Source organism: Aspergillus alliaceus (genome assembly GCF_009176365.1).
Source record: "Aspergillus alliaceus strain CBS 536.65 unplaced genomic scaffold BDW43scaffold_75, whole genome shotgun sequence".
Classification (NCBI taxonomy): Eukaryota; Fungi; Ascomycota; class Eurotiomycetes; order Eurotiales; family Aspergillaceae; genus Aspergillus; species Aspergillus alliaceus.
This window is the reverse complement of record NW_022474758.1, coordinates 12,805-29,318: the sequence shown is the minus strand read 5'-3', so window position 1 is coordinate 29,318 and position 16,514 is coordinate 12,805. Positions and strand designations below refer to the sequence as shown.

The window sequence follows — 16,514 nt, the reverse complement described above, 5'->3', positions numbered from 1 at the left end:
AACCCAACAATGTCCCCCACCACCTAAGTTCTACCTATCTACCTAACCCCGGACCCAAAAACCGTTCGAATAACAATGCCCCCATCCCCCTTAACAGTGACCCTGATCCAATCGACAATCCTAAACGCCATCTCCAACATCCTAGCACAATTAATAGACCAACACAAAACAAGTGTACGTAGACATCCCCAGACCCCCAAACCCCACCCGATCTAGGAACAAACCCCTTTACTTTCTCTACTTTCCAGTTTCAACTCTAGATACAAAACTATATACCCAGTATTAGCCAATGAACCAACTAACAGCCCCCCTAAAAGAAACCATTTACCCTCAACCCAACCGCCCTCCTCCAATTTGTGACCTACGGCATCCTAATCGTGCCCCCAAACTTCAACTGGCAGCGCTACATCGAAACCCAATTCCCCGGCTTCCCATCCTGGAAAACTAACAACAATGCCGCCCCCATCGCCGCCGACATCGACATCCTCCCCATGAAGGAGAAACTATTAACCCCCAAGCCAAAACCGAGATCGGGGATGTGGAACTTTGCCATGAAGTTCTTTCTAGATCAGACGGTTGCGGGGGTAGTTAATATTCTTTTATTTATTGTGTTGATTAATTTGTTAAAGGGGAAGGGGGCGGGGAGGGTTTGGGAGTTAGTTTGTGAGGTATGTTGTGTTATGCATTCACACCTTTTTTTTGGTATATTGGGATGTGAGGTACTGATACTGGTAAGGACTTTGGGCCGATTATGATTGCGAGGCTAAAATTTCGGCCGGTGGTGTCGGCGCTTATGTATACTGTTGTTCCTGTGGATCGGAGGGTAGTGTTTGGGAGTGCTTGTGGGGTTATTTGGGGAGTCTATTTGAGTCTTTATGCTGTTGTTTGAGGGTTGGATTGGGATTAATTATAGATTTTTATTAATTGTATTTTGTACTATGGAGGGATGGCTTAGTATGGTAATATCTGCATATCGTAGTAAGGCAAAGGAAAGCAAAGTAAGAGGATATTCCATATCTCAGGATATCTCACGCCCTATGAGGACAACGGTAGGTTATGTTGTATAATATTTGCAGATAGCAGCCCATAGACCTTGTGGACCGAAATCGAAACTTCGCACTTTTATTACTTCCCCATTTCCCTGGGGTATTTTTAAGCCGCTGCCATGTCGAGTTTCTTGCCCTTTACGGACATCCACTGTATAGGGATCGCCGCAAAGAGGGCCAATGCCCCTATAGCCACAGCGACATAGAACGTCTGAGTTACAGCATCGCTGTAGGCCTCCAAAACTGCAGGTAACATGTCCGTCGGTACAGCCTGCCGCAGCATCGTAGCCCCAGCACTAACTACCTGGACCACGTCAACATCAGGGACTTGAGTAATGATGTTCTTGCGCAGCTGGTTTTGGAAGACGTTCTGTGCAATGGAGACAAAAAGCGCACCTCCTAGCGTTTGGCAAAACATGACTAGGGCCGTCGCTGTTGGGACATCAGAAATCGGGAGAGCCGTTTGGACAACAATCATGGGTTGCTGCATTCCCATGCCTACGCCAATTCCGTATATAACCTGATATCCAATCCATGCAGCGGCGCCTGAATCGACTTTCAACGTGCTCAGGAGCCCACCGCCGACTGACATGAGAACTGGCGTCGCGATCATGAACGGTGTATAGTAACCAATCATGGTGACACAAGCACCAGCAGCAATGGAGGACACAATCAGAGGAAGGAGTAACGGGAGGTTCATTATGCCTGATCTGGTTGCTGAGACACCTTTTATGGCCTGGAACCAAATGGGGAGCTGTTGAAGGCACAAATTAGTACACGCTCTTGCGGCAGCATAAAGTAGGACTTACATAGTATATAAATACGAAAAACGCTGCACCAATGCAGAAGCTGTACAGTGCCGAGCCCCATACATTCCGATTCTTGATAAGCCTTGGAGGTATCGTAGCTTTGTCTTGCTGCCACCACTGTACGCCGAGAAATGAGAGAAGAAGGATCCCAAAAGCAATGAAAAGTGCAATGATCCGAGTGTTACTCCAGGTATATGTGGTACCTCCCCATTGCAGCGCGAGCAATACACAGATAATTGACGGCATGAAAAGCATTGTTCCAGGAAGATCTAGCTGCGTCATCTGGTTTTTGAAGCCGGTTTTATCCTTGACAGACTTAGGCGCCTTAAATAAGAAAAAGATGAAGAGAGCGGTCACTCCGCCAAAAGGCAGGTTGATATAGAAACACCACCTCCAGCTGAGATGGTCGGTAAATGCACCGCCCATCAAGGGTCCGGCTACGCTCGAAACCCCATACATCGACCCCATCATTGCGGCGAAGATCGGTCGTCGACTCAGCGGAACCGTCTGAGCAATGATAATGAGTGCGCCGGAAAATAGGCCAGCTGACCCGAAGCCAGCTATCGCACGGCCAATTATTAGACCTAACGAGTTTGGCGCGACTCCACATATCAGAGAGCCTAGCTCGAAAATAAGAAGAGCAGTCAAGTAGACCCATTTTGTGGAGTAGAACGAGTATAGTTTGCCGAACATCAGACACAAGGCACACGTTGTCAGGAGATAAGCGCTGCCATACCAGCCCACGTCTTCAAGGGACTTGAACTGATCCGTAATCTTCGGAATCGCTGTCGAGATAATAGTGTTATCCTAAGCATATGGGAGATCATTAGCACGAGTGGACATGTATAAAACAGTGTATAATTGACAGGCGATGAGATTATTTACCAATGCCAAACAAAAGATAGCAAGGGCCAGTCCGATGGTAATCAAGCCAAGTTTCCAGGAACTTGGATACTCCTGTTCTCCCTCCGACTCATCATCAGGATTGGAGATCACATTGGGTATGTTGTCTTCATTCTTCGCATCTGGTGCCAAAGCAGGCGTTGATTCGCTGTGTGAGCCGACAAGCGTGCTCTCTTTCCCTGTAGAAGATCTTCTCCCTCGGGGTAGGTTGTCGGTTACCAATTTGGACGGTGTTGGTGAGGTAGGTGTCTCTTGCGGTACGGAGGATGACTGGTCATCTGGCATTTTATCTGCCGGCTCAGAGAATTTAGATAGAGACTGGATAGCAACAGGGCCTTAAGGAAATGTATGAAAGGTCCGATAGGAGAAGGGACGAAAGTTGAAGGAACGACCAAAAATCGCTTAAACAGGTCTTTGAGATCTAAGAGGCAAGGAGAACAAACCAAACTTCAACAAACGATCCGCACAGAGGGTGGGAGAGAGCGTAACCTAGGCGATATAAGACGTGGTTTCAAAAGGGGGACAGAAACCTTCCGGGCCACAATCGGCAGAGTTGGCTATGAAAGAAAAAGAAAACGTAATGGAGGGAAGTGTAGGCAGTATTTCCATTTTTGGCAGCCTTTGTGTGACATTAAAGATGACAGTGGTGGACGGGATCAGACACTCCCGTGTACCGAAGAGAGCCATGGACAAGGATATTCCCTTATTCCCTTCTTGTGCATGGAATCATATCTCGGAACCTGCAGCTGGATTTGGAATTGTTCATCATGAGATACATGTCGTGATTCGCTTCTTCTCTTTCAGCGGAATGGATAGATTCCGAGGTCCGTAAAGACGACCTGTGAAGCCCTAAAAACAACAAAGAAAGGTCTTAGTCCTGCCACTGATGTATAATATTGACCCGTGTCTTTATAGAAGGTATTCTACCTGTTCAATGGCAAGCAGCTTACTGCATCTAGGCTCCAGACTGGCCGATTCAAAGAATAAAGACAAGGGCCCATCTGACCTATATTAAAGCCATATACGAGCATAAAGTATCGAATCTTTCCTCCATAGAGCCAATGCAAAACTCTAAAATTAGGATACGGTAAATGGGGGTCTGTTTCAATGAAGCCTGGGATACCATCGCACACGCCCCGGAGACATGGACGGCCTCGGGTGACATGGGTGTTGACACTATACGTTGTAGGTCAGATGTCCTTAAAGCGCACAACTTTGTGAACATTACGACCTGAGAAGAAGGATTCATAAGTAGAAATGTTTTATATTCGTAACATAGCTTCCGTGTTCCATGAGAATGCTAGATAACGCCATGAAAAGATTATTGATACACCCTCTTTCCCAGCCATTCTCGTTAACTCCAGGTCCTTTCGCAGTAAGTACCCTCTGCAAATTCGAGCACATGGCCTACTTCGCATGGACCGCGGGTAGGAAAGGCGAAGATAAAGTAGTCTTCGCCGGTGAGGGCACTCAATCAAAATGAAGCATAACAACGGGGGAATAAAATTGAGATCATCGCGCAGTGTTAGCCATACAACCGCTACTGGGCCTTGGTCCTGGCTTCTTCCTTACTAGCTACGAGGGCAATCAAAGCCGCACCGACACCGCTACCATCCTTCGAGATACCAATGCGCACCTTCTTGTCACCGGCAGCGCCCACCTCGGGCACTTCGCGTAAAGCATCGCGTATGTATCCCTCAAAGTTAGGGTAGAATTCGACCAAGCTTCCGTCGACACCAATGTCCACCAGATCATCGGTCTCCAGTTTCTTGGTAGAGATGAGGGTGGCAGCAAGAGGCACGGCACTCAGACGGGCAGCACGCTTGCCAATGGCGTGCACGATTGTCTTAACAGCTTTGCAATCCGTGATGCTGGCCCGTTCGATCTTCAAGTGATCCTTCAAAGCCGTCTTGGTGGGCTCCATGCTTTCACTGCTGTCGGCTTCGACCAAACTCAGAAGGCTGGTATCAAGGCCCCACTGGCGGAAGAGGTTGGAGTTTTCTGGGACAACAACATTGGACGAGGCGCTGGATTTGAACAGACCAAGAGACTCGTTACAGTGCAAATCTATTAAGACACGGCGCAGAATCTCACCGAGGAACATTCCCGAGACTCGCTTTTCGAACATCTGGATTCCAGGGTTGTTACTCTCTTCATCCAGCTGTTGATCATAGACAGTGTTGGGCAAGACGCTCAAGTGGTTATCGAAGCTGCCCCATTCGGCGTTAATAATCATTTCGCCAGTTGTCTTGTCATAGTCGGAGTGTTCGATGGTGGCCATCTTGGTGATCTTGTCGAGCTTCTCGACGTAAGCGCCGTTGGTACCCGTACCGAAAATGGCACCGAGGAAGGTTCCCGTTTCACCGGGAGAGGTGTATGAACGGGCCATCAGGGTCCCAACTGTATCATTAACCAGAGCGGCCACACGCACGGGGAGTTCCAGATCATCGAGAGCACTTTGCAGCAGAGCGCAGACATCGTGGCCTACGGCATCGGGAATGTTGAAGCCCTTCGTCCAGCGAATGAGGGTTCCCTTGTTAATGCCCACCTGGCGCACGGGGAAGCTGAATGTGAAGCCCAGATCAAATAGTTCCTCTTCGCCTTTCCCTTCATGTCGACGTTTGAGATGAGCTTCGAAGTGTTCGTTATGGTGAATACGTAGGAAAGCTTCGATCTGACGAGCCAGAAAATGGAAAAGGTCCTTGGAGGTTCCGGAAGCCATCAATTCACGAGGGATCATGATTTTAGACTGTGTGAGAGAAAAGGTGGTATCGCCATGTAGGTCCACTGAACACACGCGAAAGTTGGTACCGCCAAGATCTACGGCTAGGTACAATCCCTATAGGAACGAGGTCAGACATGCCATTGTGGTGTATCTGGCGGATCGAGTGATACCTTCTCTGTGCCATTTGGTACTGAGGTGACGAATGTGGGGATTTGGCTCAAAGTTGTACCCTCCTTGCTCAATCCTTCATCCATCTCACGGATGTACTCTTTCACCCCGCGCTGGACCCCCTCGGCGGGGAAGTCGAACTGGCGGGCAATCCGCGCCGCTTCGTCCAGCAAGGCGGGAGACATCATGTGGAAAGCGGGAGTGAAATGGGATCGGGGAGGTGAAGAGATATCGGAAAATAAAAGGTGATTGAGAAAGATGATTTAAAGATAAAATATAGAAGGGTGCGAGGTTGAGAGGGGAAACAACACTGGCATGAAAAGTATGGAGGGGTAGACGAATGCGGCGGGGGGGAAGGGAGAAAATTTACTTCCTTTAAATTATATGGCAAGGTATTTATTCAAGCGATACTAATATTTAAACGTAGAATACTTACGTAGGGAAAGTGACGAAGAGGGGTCGATGAGGTCAGTTTGTGGGCCAGATTCGGATCTAAAGCGTCTGAACCAATGGGGTCTCCGGGTTCGCCGGCCTCTCTATTCATAGAGACCCTGGAATCATTTCACATTTTTCCCGAATGTTTCGGACCCCAATAGATCTGTCTTAGTATCGCATGGCATGGATCCAAATGGAAGCCTTAATGGCAGCGAACCCGTTCCATGACGCTACGAAACCGTGTGGGGGGTTTTCACCGGTGAGAAACAATGGTTAGGACCGCGTATAGACATAGGGAAGACACGGAAAGAGAGGAGCTGTCTTCATTGGTGGTGCAATAGACGAGAAGGACGCTACTGACGAAGTGTGGTATAGTACAAGAATGGCCTTATCACACCCAGCTTTGAGCGTTCTCCGTATGGAGTACTAGTCTGGGGTGACATTTGGAGAGGCTGACATGCAGGCTGGTTAGTAAGGTGACAGAAGGTGGGGAAGTACCTGGTAGAGTTTCTCAAGTATTACCCTCCTTTAGTATTGAAATAAAGCAGCCCTTTTTGTCGGAAATCTGAGCAAATCATAACTCTCGAATAGAAAGTGAACCAATCCTCCTGTATGAACACTTTGTATTTCTAAGTATACCTGCCAAAATGTTCAATCTCCGGCGTTTCCTGCCATCAGAAAGAACATGTTTTAGCCGGTGGTGGCAATCCTGATCATGCTACACTTCATAGCCTGATCCTATAATACACTACTTCTTGATTTGGATTCTCTGCGGCTCCCTTCAACTGCCTAATAGCACATACATCTTGTTGTCCACGGGTACTACCCAACACGGGACAAATGGTCACTTCAGTTTTCATAAATCCCAAAGGTTACATTGTGATCCTATCAACTGGCCAATCGAGGAGTTTAACAGTAGACAGCACGCTAAAACAACGTGTCTAGATCCACATTGGGAACACAAATAAACACGGAATAAGAAGAGATGGGGCAAAAACAAAAAAAAAATCCAAACTGTACACAAGCACAAGACTCAATGGATCACTTCCGGACACAAGCAAACAAGGCTAATAGTGACTAATCATCACGTGACAAACACCGGCGGAAGTCGGCTGCTGCGTCAAGCGGCCATATGTGAACTCCCTCTGACGACCTTGGAATTGCCCAGGCCCTGCTGTCTCCGCTGTCTTCCCGGTGTCTATTTGGAGCTATTATTCAGGTACCGAAAAGTGTTAATTACTCCTTTTGCTCTAAAGACTCAAGGGAAAGGAACAATTTCCGTTAATTAAATACATAATGGGCGCCGGTAGCTCCAAGCCTGACGCTTCGGCAGGCTCGAAACATGTTTTTTCGAGGTACGTTTGCATCCATGCTATCAATCAATTGTACTTTGGGTGATTTTCTACCGGTACTAGTTATAAGGGGAGGAAGAGACGGACATTATTCGTACGTTAAATGGGTAAGAACATTTAACGCCGGGTAGTGGTTAGAGTTCACTGGAAAACAGAGGGGGAGGGTTTCAAATACAATGCGGCCTTGGATTAAGCACGCTGACATTAATGTTTTGTCTTTAGTGGTAGCCCCGTCGAGTTCTCCTCCAAACTTGTCGACTCCCTTCAAACCAGCACCGAGGTATGTATACGTACCTTCAAGAGAACAGCGCGAAAACAAACCAATTGGCAACAGTTACTAACCGTGACAGACGGATTCCTCCCGCTCAAAGAGTATCGAACTTCAGATTCAAGCCCGCGTAGCCCAAGAGCTCGAACGTCTCCGCGCACGCGAGCAGCAAACCCTTGCCGAGCTTGAAAAGCGCATTGCGGAATCCAAAGATAATGCACCTTCATCGTCCTCTCCCACACCAAATGTCAGCTACCCCCCTGGCTCGCTGAACCTGGACGCTCCCCGGATCCCCTTTGCGGGCCGCGAATACACCCCTGCCCCTGTTGTTGATGCGCAGCCCATCAACCGTGATGTGTCTCGTGAATCAGTGAACACCGAAATCGAGGAACTGCGGGCTAAGCTTGAAGGTCGGAGGAAGTTGGTTGAGATTGATGAGAGCGTTGAGAAGGCCAAGGCGAATGTTGTGAGCTGCTTGCGCTTGAATGACCGACGGCCCTTGGATTGCTGGCAGGAGGTTGATGCGTTTAAGAGGGAGGTCGCTAAGCTTGAGGAGTCGTTCGTAGACCGAGTTGTTGGTTAGGGTGATGGTGTTAGAAGATGGAAGAGAAAACTTTGTGTGCTGCTTAACAATAGATTCCTCGCATTATGTTGTGTGTATGTTCCTCTATGTACCAGGATTAGGCTAACGCTGTGACCATCACTTGCATGGATTATCTGACCCCTTGAGCGAAAATACATCAGGGCCTTAGTGGGCATTTTTTATGTTTTTATCCGGTAGCAGAACTGAGCATTCTGCGCGCAAGTTGTTTGTGGGCTTTTAAACCTGCTTAATAGTAAGCAAGCTAAATACTTCGGCAGTCTGTCATGATGTGATGTAATGCTCTACTCTTCAAGTAGGGAGTAATTTGGCTATACAAGCAAAAGAGAGGAAAAACACGTCCGGTAAAATGGTTGAACAAAGAAAAGAATCCCGGGTATCATTTGCTATGCGACATAGCCGTTAATGACTACATAACCCATACATTCAAGCAAGCTCCCAATAACCCAGTCTTCCTACCCTCTCACCTGCACCCCGGATAATGCACATGGTCCTTTCCCTAGCCTTGTACTGTCCAAGAGATGCTTGGGTAACCTTCGACAATTGTATCGAGCCAATTCCCGTGCCCTTCCCAGCAGAGAGATTGAAGTTTCCTGTTGTCACAAAGCCAATAAGATCTTCTTCCGATGGGAGAGGCAAGTGCTCTTGATGGGCATCTGTACTGGATTGAGCCGATAGAAGAGATGCAGCGAGGCGTTGCTGCTGAGGGCCTTCACTAGTGACAGGAGATGTTCGGGCAGGTGTATTGATATCAGTCCCTCTGGTCGGCTTAGCTGATTCACAAAGCCATTTTTGACGGAGTTCTTGATTAGTGGTAGGTAGACGGTAAATCCGAGATCGAGGCGTAGGAATACCTCGGCTCACTAAGGATACTCTCACTGTCGCAAGAGCTGAATTGTCAATACTAGGGTTCTTGTCCTTGATTGCACGACCAGCCTGGGCAGATTGTAAGTGATGAATGATCTGCGGCGGGCTAACATCCGCAAGGGCTTCCTCATCTTGCGGTGTGGTAGATTTCGTCTCTGCCTTGGAGACTTTTACTTTTTTATTTGCCTTACTGACACCTGGAGCTCTCTCGCCCTGAACGAGCTTCTCCCAGTCACATGCCCAACCTCGCCCAATCTCGCCCTTCTGACCAGCTCCTAGATCAAGGCTGTCGAATTCAACTCTCCGACCTTTAGGTCGTCGCTCCCATTCCTTCTTTGCCTGTTCGCGCTCACTTAGCCCCCATTCCCAACCAGCACGTGTGCCAGGGAAATCGCCAGGGAACCAGGGTTCTCCCGCTTCAAAGGCAAGCTGTTGCAGCTCTTTCAAGCCACCGAATCTCGGATTTCCGCCGCTTGAGAGTGGATAATACATTAACGCGTACCACACGGGAAGGACGCACTTCCAGGGGAGGAGGACAGTCCAACTTCCAGGAGCGTTGCTATCTTTCGACTGGGATCTGGGCCGAGTTGCAAGAAGCATAGCTGGAATCTGCGGGTCAGAATCTTGATGTGCTGGTAGACAACCAGGCCCAGCGTCAGTACGTCGCCGGTTGATAGATTTTTGGCTCGGCAGTTGGCGTACAGCAGCTAAGCGAGCGCGACGGTCGAAGATAGAAGGTGCTGTTTGCGTATGATCAGGGGCCCAGGATGACAAGGTGATAGCCAAGTCTTGCATCGCTGCGTCAGAGAAAGGAGGCTTCATTGTCTTATGTGGGAAATGAAGGCGAGGATCAGAAACGGAAAATGCAAGGAGGGCATTCTGCGGGAGAGATGAAGGGTTTGAAACACCCAGCAGAGAATTCCAAATAGCGTCTGGGCTATCCGATGATTCATCGTTTCCTTTCGGCTTGACCGGCCTCAACACCGAAATTAAAGCTTCAGTAGAGCCCGGGCCTGTAATATCAATGCTGCCAATCTCGAAACGAAGGTCCTCAACCATAACAGGAGGATTCTGTCTCTTCGAAACCTCGAGTAACTCATTCCACAGCTGTAAGAATGCGGACGGGTGCACTCTGATAAAAAGCTTCTTCATATTCTTCTTGGCTTTTTTGTTTTTCGTAGAGTTAGTATTATCCATCATTTCAACGTCTCCCGACTTTCCCTCAGCACATCGAATCAAGGTAACCGGCGCAATTGGCTTCCGCTGGTCATCACGCCCATAAGTCCACACTTGCAGACTTCTCGTTCCGGCTCTCCATTTTTTGCCTTTTGGACCCCATACATCTTGTCCATCAACACCAACCGCCCTCAAAACGCTTTCTAAGGCGCCATCTGTGCCCTCAAGCTGAATGGTAGACATATAGCTCATATCCCAAGCCACAGCGCCCCTAGCACCCTTCGCCCGATGGGAGGGCCGATAGCTCTTCTCAGTCGGCGACAAAGGAATGGCAAACCGCCACAAAGGATTTCTAGACGTAGTCATGTGGGCCCGTTTTGCATGAAACATGTGCGTAGGGAGCCACGTCTTACATCTTTGGCGCTTCTTAAATTTCGATTCCGGCGTATGTGGGCGCGAGAGCTTGTTTTTCTTGATTTTAGGAACACGCGGGGCAATATCACAGGAATGACTGCCTGACTCTTCCAACACCATCCGGTCTTCTTTATCGCGCTTCGCTTTCGAATGGGCTCTCTTAGCTTTGGTCTTGGAGTTGAGGTTTTGGAGACGTCTCGCGGTCTCGAGGCGGATGCGCATGAGCTCTGTTGGTTTCCTCCGACGGGCCGTCACGGTTGGTGTGTTATCTTCAGCCATCTATTCAAATCGTAGCTGGCTTAGCGGAAACATCCATAAAGCTTCTCTCAGCACTCGCTGGGGGCCATCCAGTTCCTGAAGCGATTGTAATGGTTTATAGCTTACCTCTCTCTTCGCCCTTGTCCTTAACCTGCTTGGTACTCTCTTTACATTGTGACTGGCCGTTCTTCTCCTCAACGATCGAGGTACTTGCTGGAACGCGCGACTTGTCAGGGCAGCTTTCGATCGCTGCATACCCGACTCCAGGGCGCGGATTTCAAATTCCCGAGCTTCGAGATAAGCAGCGACATTAAGTTCTCCGGATGCAGATAGAGCGGATTCCGCGGACTGGGCAGCAAGAGTACGGGCATCGAACGTTTTGGCGCGCTTCCGAGTTGCTGCGGAGCTATTTTGTGCGCCTGGGTAGGCGGTCTTGCGCTTCGACGCAGGGTTCAGGGCCATTGTGGCCAATGAAGAAGGCTTAATAGAGGGAAAAGCTAAATTCAAGAAAGAAGGAAAATAAAAGAAGAAAAAAGGTGTCGTAATAACAATCCTTGACCGTTAAATTATAGTAGTATGTCGCCCGGGATTAAAATTGTAAGGCAAGGTGCTCGGGAAAGCTTTAGCGCGTCACTCTTCCCGGCCGAAAGCCACCCAAGGCACCACACCAATGATAGACAGCGAAGACAAGGAAAAAGTCCCAACGACGCTTTGATCTCAACGTAGATCTTTTGGAGACCGGGGTAATAGAACTAGCTAGTTCGACTACACGACTCAAGGTTATTGACTGACATCATACTACGGACAAGGAACAATGTTCATGTTTTCATAAGCTTCGTTATTTATTGTATTTCTAAAGTGGGTTGTCTAATTCTAAAAACATTAACCCCACCACTGGTACACCAGCGGCCTCTATTAAACTATCGTCATATTAGTGCTGCTGTGGACGCATTTACAGGTGCTTGATGACGGTCTCGGCCCTCGAGAACTGAGGAAATAGTTAGCATATGTTTCAGGAGACAGTTCAATGGCTGGTGGTTCATGATAACTCACTTCAAGGTGGTTCTTGGCGGGCTCAAGAGCAGCGTAGGTGACCTTGCCGTGGTCAATGACGATGGCGTAGCGCTTGGTGCGGCCCTCCTCATCAGCCCAGCCGATGCTCTTGGAGAACTTGGCATCAGGGTCGGAAAGGAAAAGCTACAAAGTCAGTCAGCAAAAGGATTCAGCTGCAAAAACAGAAAGCGTGGTAGGATTGGTTGACATACGATGTCATCGTTCTTAACGTTGTTGGCCTTAGCCCAGGCGCTCATGACGTAGGCATCGTTGTAAGCAAGGACAGCGACGACATCGACACCCTTCTCGCGGATCTCTGGGAGCTTCTCCTGGTACTCGGGGACGTGGCGAGCAGAGCAGACTGGGGTGAAAGCACCGGGAAGAGCGAAGAGGATGACCTTCTTGTCGGCCCACTCCTTAGAGGCGTTGTAGTTGATGGGGATACCGCAAGCGTTAAACTCCTGAGCCTCGGGGGTGTAGGGGATGTAGCTTTGGGAGCATAATTAGTACGACAGCACCGTAGAAGGATGATTCCAAGTGAATGAGGAACCTACGAGAAGACAACGTCGGAGGGGAAGCTGTCACCAGCCTTGATTCCAGACATATTGGTTGGTTTGGTGTGGTATATTGGTTGGTGATTGAAAAGAATAGATAGTTGTGGATGGGAAAAAGGTATTTATTTATAAATTGTGGGATGTGGAAAGTTAGGAGAAGGAGCGAGGGGCAGGCGCATGTGGCGGTTAATATATGGCTGCTTCGGAAATGGCGTCCCACGGGCCGTGAGAGGCACCTATGGTGATCCAAACCAGAAGGATACCGAAACTTTTCGATTGGTGAGGGCTTTGGTGTGCTGTATTATCAAGAAGACCGCCCGAGACTGAAATGCCCCGCCAGTCCCCCCACTACCCTTTACTCATAGTTACTAAGGTACGTATTAGTCTGCACTCACTCCGTATGCGTTGACAAATCTTTCGATTGTCAGTGAAGTCATTGAGCTGAAATGCCATTCTTTATGCACTGAATCGGCTTAACCGGTCTGGTCCTGTATTCCATGACCCTCAATGATGAGTTGATGGACTCCTGAGATGATGACTGTTCGTGTCTCAATGGCGAAGAAGGTGGATCTAAAAGGCCAATCTTGAACCAATCATGGCCATACCCTCAATGCGTAGCAACCAGTTCGGTAGCCTTTTTCCTTATCTAAAAATCTTCTCAGTCTCGCTTTCCGAGGCGGCTATTGCATCGCAAAAAAAAAAAAAAGGACCTTGATATCTCCGACTTTCACCGCCTACTCCGTCCTATTGAAATCACACCTTGCCCCTCACTTACACGTGACTGGTGTACAAGGGAGTGGCGTGGTCTGGCAATGACTCTTTCCTTTGTTTCCCCTGGCTTTTGATCCTAGAAATTTGGTTCTACTTTACTGGTTCATTGATTACCGATGCTATAGCAAGTCCGGTACAAAGTAAATTTCAGTTTGGCCGACTTGCCACTAAGATCAGAGTGACTTTTGAGTGATCCTCGGGGGATACGGAAAGTACACCGAGAAAGAAAGATCTGATAAGATTCGTCCAACTACTCCTGGGAGTTCCATCAGGGGAAAGCTCGGCTTAGGAGGGGGTCAGATTCAGATCATTCGTCGCCTCAAATTATATGATTAATTACCAAAGTTCAGGTAAGTTACCCTTCCAAATCTCAGCGCTTACCTAAGGAATGAGCGAATAAATAACGTTAGCCTTATTCTCGCTTACATATCAGAAATGTTCTAGAAACAAGGACGGCTTCCTTATCTGGGCATCCTGGAACGATTGTCGATCAGAATTGTGTTGACGACTTCGAAAAATATAAGGATCTCGAAGCTGAAATTTGCATAGGGGCTGACGCCATATGGTTAAAATTCACATATCATTAAATACAGTTTACCTGTAGGAGCTTTGTTGGTAGTGACCTTAATTTAGTAAAGCCCCTAGATTAGTGAAGACCCTTGTGGTTCGCAAATGACTTAGCATATGCATATATATATCTTTATACTTGTGTGTATTTTCTGATATAGATTTGCTCACACCTCTTAATGCACATAAAGATAACTATCGACACTAGGATATAATTAGAATGATATAATTAAAATACCAATGAAGTTATCTAGGAAAATCCACTACTTCCATTTTTTTCACGAGAGCTATAGTGTGCTTCTTAGGCTATTTGAAACTTAACATTAGTCCTTCGTGATTCAACTTACATGGAAATAAAAGGGAATACAGTTCTGTGAGTCTTGTGCCGCCATAGACGATCCCTTAGTACTATGATGTCATGTGTTCATGATAACTTTCGCCAGAGATAAAGATATATGCACCTATACGTACCGGATTTTCTAGAATGCCCTTAGCTTTTCTGTTTTGGACGCCGCCGCTTTATTGAGGGTATTCAGTGGCTTGCTCAGTGAGTATTCCCACATCACCGTTCAGTGAGCAGTCACGTGGCTTACTGAGCTGCTCACCCGCCCTTTATTCGGTGCGGGTAGTTCAACAGCTATGTGATGAACAGCCCTCAAGTTTGTCCAAAGTCTGTACCAACACAATACAGGATGACGCAGGTAGAAAGTTGATGGGGTGTCAACCAAAAGGACCACTATTTCGGAATTAGGAGATGTGGTATTGACAGTTATTGCTATGATGATTAACTATTAACTTAGACAATTATTGGGTATCTTATATTATTTTCTTGTAATAGATTTGAATAAATACCCGCCTCTCCACATATTCAAAAATCGTCATATATTCCTGAGCTACAAGAGAGTTAGATGGTAAGTAAAAACAGATCAGCCCCTTTGTCTTTCGGGTGGAGATCCACCTTAAATAATAGATGCTATAATGTGCTCAATTTTTATCTTTATAACTCGATAAAATAATAAAAATAGGGAAAGAGTATATAGAAGCGGATATTGCTAAAATACTAATCTCTCTCGTTTAACTGTGGATTATCGGACAAGGCAAATATACAACAGCCTATAGCCTGCATACTGTAAAAACTTTTTATAAGCAGTCCAGATCTAACACTAGTGGCTGAGATTTATTCTATTAAAAAGCGTCGTCTTTATCTCACATGTCATCAAATCGGAGTGCAAGGATAAAAGAGGATAGAAGATTTTAGTAAACTTGGGATCGTCCTCAAGTACTTCAGGGTGCTCAGCGATACGGGGAGGCACGTAGCGGAACAGAGCAGTTTCCATTAGCTCCATCCCATATTTTATCCAGACTGTGTGAAGAATAGGACGGTAGAAGGACTTGGCAAGTAAACGATCGGTCTCTCGATCCTCAGCGGTTGCCTCCGCGCATTCGAAGGGCAACGGATGTATTCATAATGCTCATTAAGGAGCTTGATATGGCGCGAAAGCCATCCAGCATAAGTCTTTAAAGCCCGCCACTCCCTCTTCTGTGTTGATATCGTACTATCCTCAATGCATCCAGCGGAAGATAAATAAGAGCAGAGATCTTCCATAACCTTCTTCTCAATAGTAGGGTTCTCAAACACTTCCATAAGGGTTGCAGACCATAGTCGGAATGCCTGCCTTGTCGGTCATTTTCGTATGGTGTTGGAAGAAGGTCCACTGAATCTCAGATTCCTAGTATTCACCTCCCACGTGGTGTGTAACACAAGATTTTCAGGTGGTAGAGACGGGCCTTCTTTCACCCAGTAAAAATCTCTCATTTTACCTGTTTCTACCCCAACCACTGCTTCTCTTTCTAACCTGTCTTGTCAACCAGCTACTATATACAGAGCCGGTACAGTGGCAATGAGGTCTGCTACGCGCCATAGGGTTGGTACACGCTCAAGGCTGAACTTATATACAACTTTTCTTATTTTCCTCTCTGCATTTAATCGGCTCTTTGTTGTCTTCCGTCCCCAGTAGTTTTGTGTTTCCATAACCCGTGTCGTAAGAATGAGAAGATATCTGGCTCGGAGAAAATGTTGCACATAGTTTACAGCTCTGTAATCACGAACAACTTCTCATGGCTACATAGGAATTTCTGGCACGTTTATCAGGTGACCTCTCAACAATATCAGAGCTGCGGACGTTTCCCCTCGCCAACATCCAACTTACATGACGATCGATCTTCTACTCCTTCAATAACGCGTCAAAGCCCACAATGGTTTTGCCAGAATCTGAAAGCTCTACTCCGAGAGCTGAAATCGAACGTAATAATACCAACGCCCTACCAGAGCTGGATGACACCGAGAGAGCAACTCTCAACAAACAGCTTAACATTAACCTCGATCTATATATTCAGTATATCTTTGGGGTATACTATATATACTCAGTATGTATATTTTCCTTAACAACATTCTCGGTTCGGGCTATTCTTTTCCCGGTAGTATTACATATCCCTTGACCTTTCGCCAGTTTATTAGCTGACAGCGGTTACTCTAACATCTAGTCC

At 47.3% G+C, this 16,514-nt stretch overlaps 6 protein-coding genes across 6 annotated transcripts; 2 read left to right on the top strand and 4 right to left on the bottom strand.

Moving 5' to 3' along the window:
• Window positions 1–75: 75 nt before the first annotated feature.
• Window positions 76–889, top strand: BDW43DRAFT_316440 (uncharacterized protein; the record flags this gene model as incomplete). Its single annotated transcript, XM_032048303.1, has 3 exons — window positions 76–174; window positions 318–668; window positions 737–889. The coding sequence occupies 3 exons, from the start codon at window positions 76–78 to the stop codon at window positions 887–889; spliced, it is 603 nt and encodes a 200-aa protein (XP_031894673.1).
• A 263-nt stretch (window positions 890–1,152) lies between these two features.
• BDW43DRAFT_316439 (MDR family MFS transporter) lies at window positions 1,153–3,043 on the bottom strand (the record flags this gene model as incomplete). The annotated part of the gene is made up of 3 exons (XM_032048302.1): window positions 1,153–1,800; window positions 1,856–2,662; window positions 2,741–3,043. The coding sequence occupies 3 exons, from the start codon at window positions 3,041–3,043 to the stop codon at window positions 1,153–1,155; spliced, it is 1,758 nt and encodes a 585-aa protein (XP_031894672.1).
• Window positions 3,044–4,298: 1,255 nt separating this feature from the next.
• glkA (glucokinase glkA) lies at window positions 4,299–5,836 on the bottom strand (the record flags this gene model as incomplete). The annotated part of the gene is made up of 2 exons (XM_032045581.1): window positions 4,299–5,597; window positions 5,654–5,836. 2 exons carry the CDS (start codon window positions 5,834–5,836, stop codon window positions 4,299–4,301), a joined length of 1,482 nt encoding a protein of 493 aa, XP_031894671.1.
• Window positions 5,837–7,382: 1,546 nt separating this feature from the next.
• BDW43DRAFT_316437 (Mic19 family protein) lies at window positions 7,383–8,289 on the top strand (the record flags this gene model as incomplete). The annotated part of the gene is made up of 3 exons (XM_032048301.1): window positions 7,383–7,441; window positions 7,661–7,718; window positions 7,789–8,289. 3 exons carry the CDS (start codon window positions 7,383–7,385, stop codon window positions 8,287–8,289), a joined length of 618 nt encoding a protein of 205 aa, XP_031894670.1.
• A 310-nt stretch (window positions 8,290–8,599) lies between these two features.
• Window positions 8,600–11,582, bottom strand: BDW43DRAFT_234823 (ribonuclease P/MRP protein subunit POP1). Its single transcript, XM_032039581.1, has 2 exons — window positions 11,149–11,582; window positions 8,600–11,043 (listed from the first exon to the last, which is right to left on the bottom strand). Exons 1-2 carry the CDS (start codon window positions 11,482–11,484, stop codon window positions 8,734–8,736), a joined length of 2,646 nt encoding a protein of 881 aa, XP_031894669.1. The 5' UTR covers window positions 11,485–11,582; the 3' UTR covers window positions 8,600–8,733.
• Window positions 11,583–11,593: 11 nt separating this feature from the next.
• BDW43DRAFT_292863 (peroxiredoxin family protein) lies at window positions 11,594–13,327 on the bottom strand. The gene is made up of 4 exons (XM_032043765.1): window positions 12,630–13,327; window positions 12,288–12,564; window positions 12,076–12,219; window positions 11,594–12,010 (listed from the first exon to the last, which is right to left on the bottom strand). Exons 1-4 carry the CDS (start codon window positions 12,677–12,679, stop codon window positions 11,975–11,977), a joined length of 507 nt encoding a protein of 168 aa, XP_031894668.1. The 5' UTR covers window positions 12,680–13,327; the 3' UTR covers window positions 11,594–11,974.
• Between the last annotated feature and the right edge of the window lie 3,187 nt (window positions 13,328–16,514).

Excerpts from the sequence above, each read along its gene's own strand:
- BDW43DRAFT_234823 (XM_032039581.1), bottom strand. The coding sequence starts at position 11,484 with ATGGCCCTGAACCCTGCGTCGAAGCGCAAGACCGCCTACCCAGGCGCA. Across the intron at positions 11,044-11,148 it reads GGACAAGGGCGAAGAGAGAG|ATGGCTGAAGATAACACACC; the intron begins GTAAGCTATAAA and ends CGATTTGAATAG.
- BDW43DRAFT_292863 (XM_032043765.1), bottom strand. The coding sequence starts at position 12,679 with ATGTCTGGAATCAAGGCTGGTGACAGCTTCCCCTCCGACGTTGTCTTC. Across the intron at positions 12,220-12,287 it reads ACGTTAAGAACGATGACATC|CTTTTCCTTTCCGACCCTGA; the intron begins GTATGTCAACCA and ends CTGACTTTGTAG. Across the intron at positions 12,011-12,075 it reads CCGCCAAGAACCACCTTGAA|TTCTCGAGGGCCGAGACCGT; the intron begins GTGAGTTATCAT and ends CTATTTCCTCAG.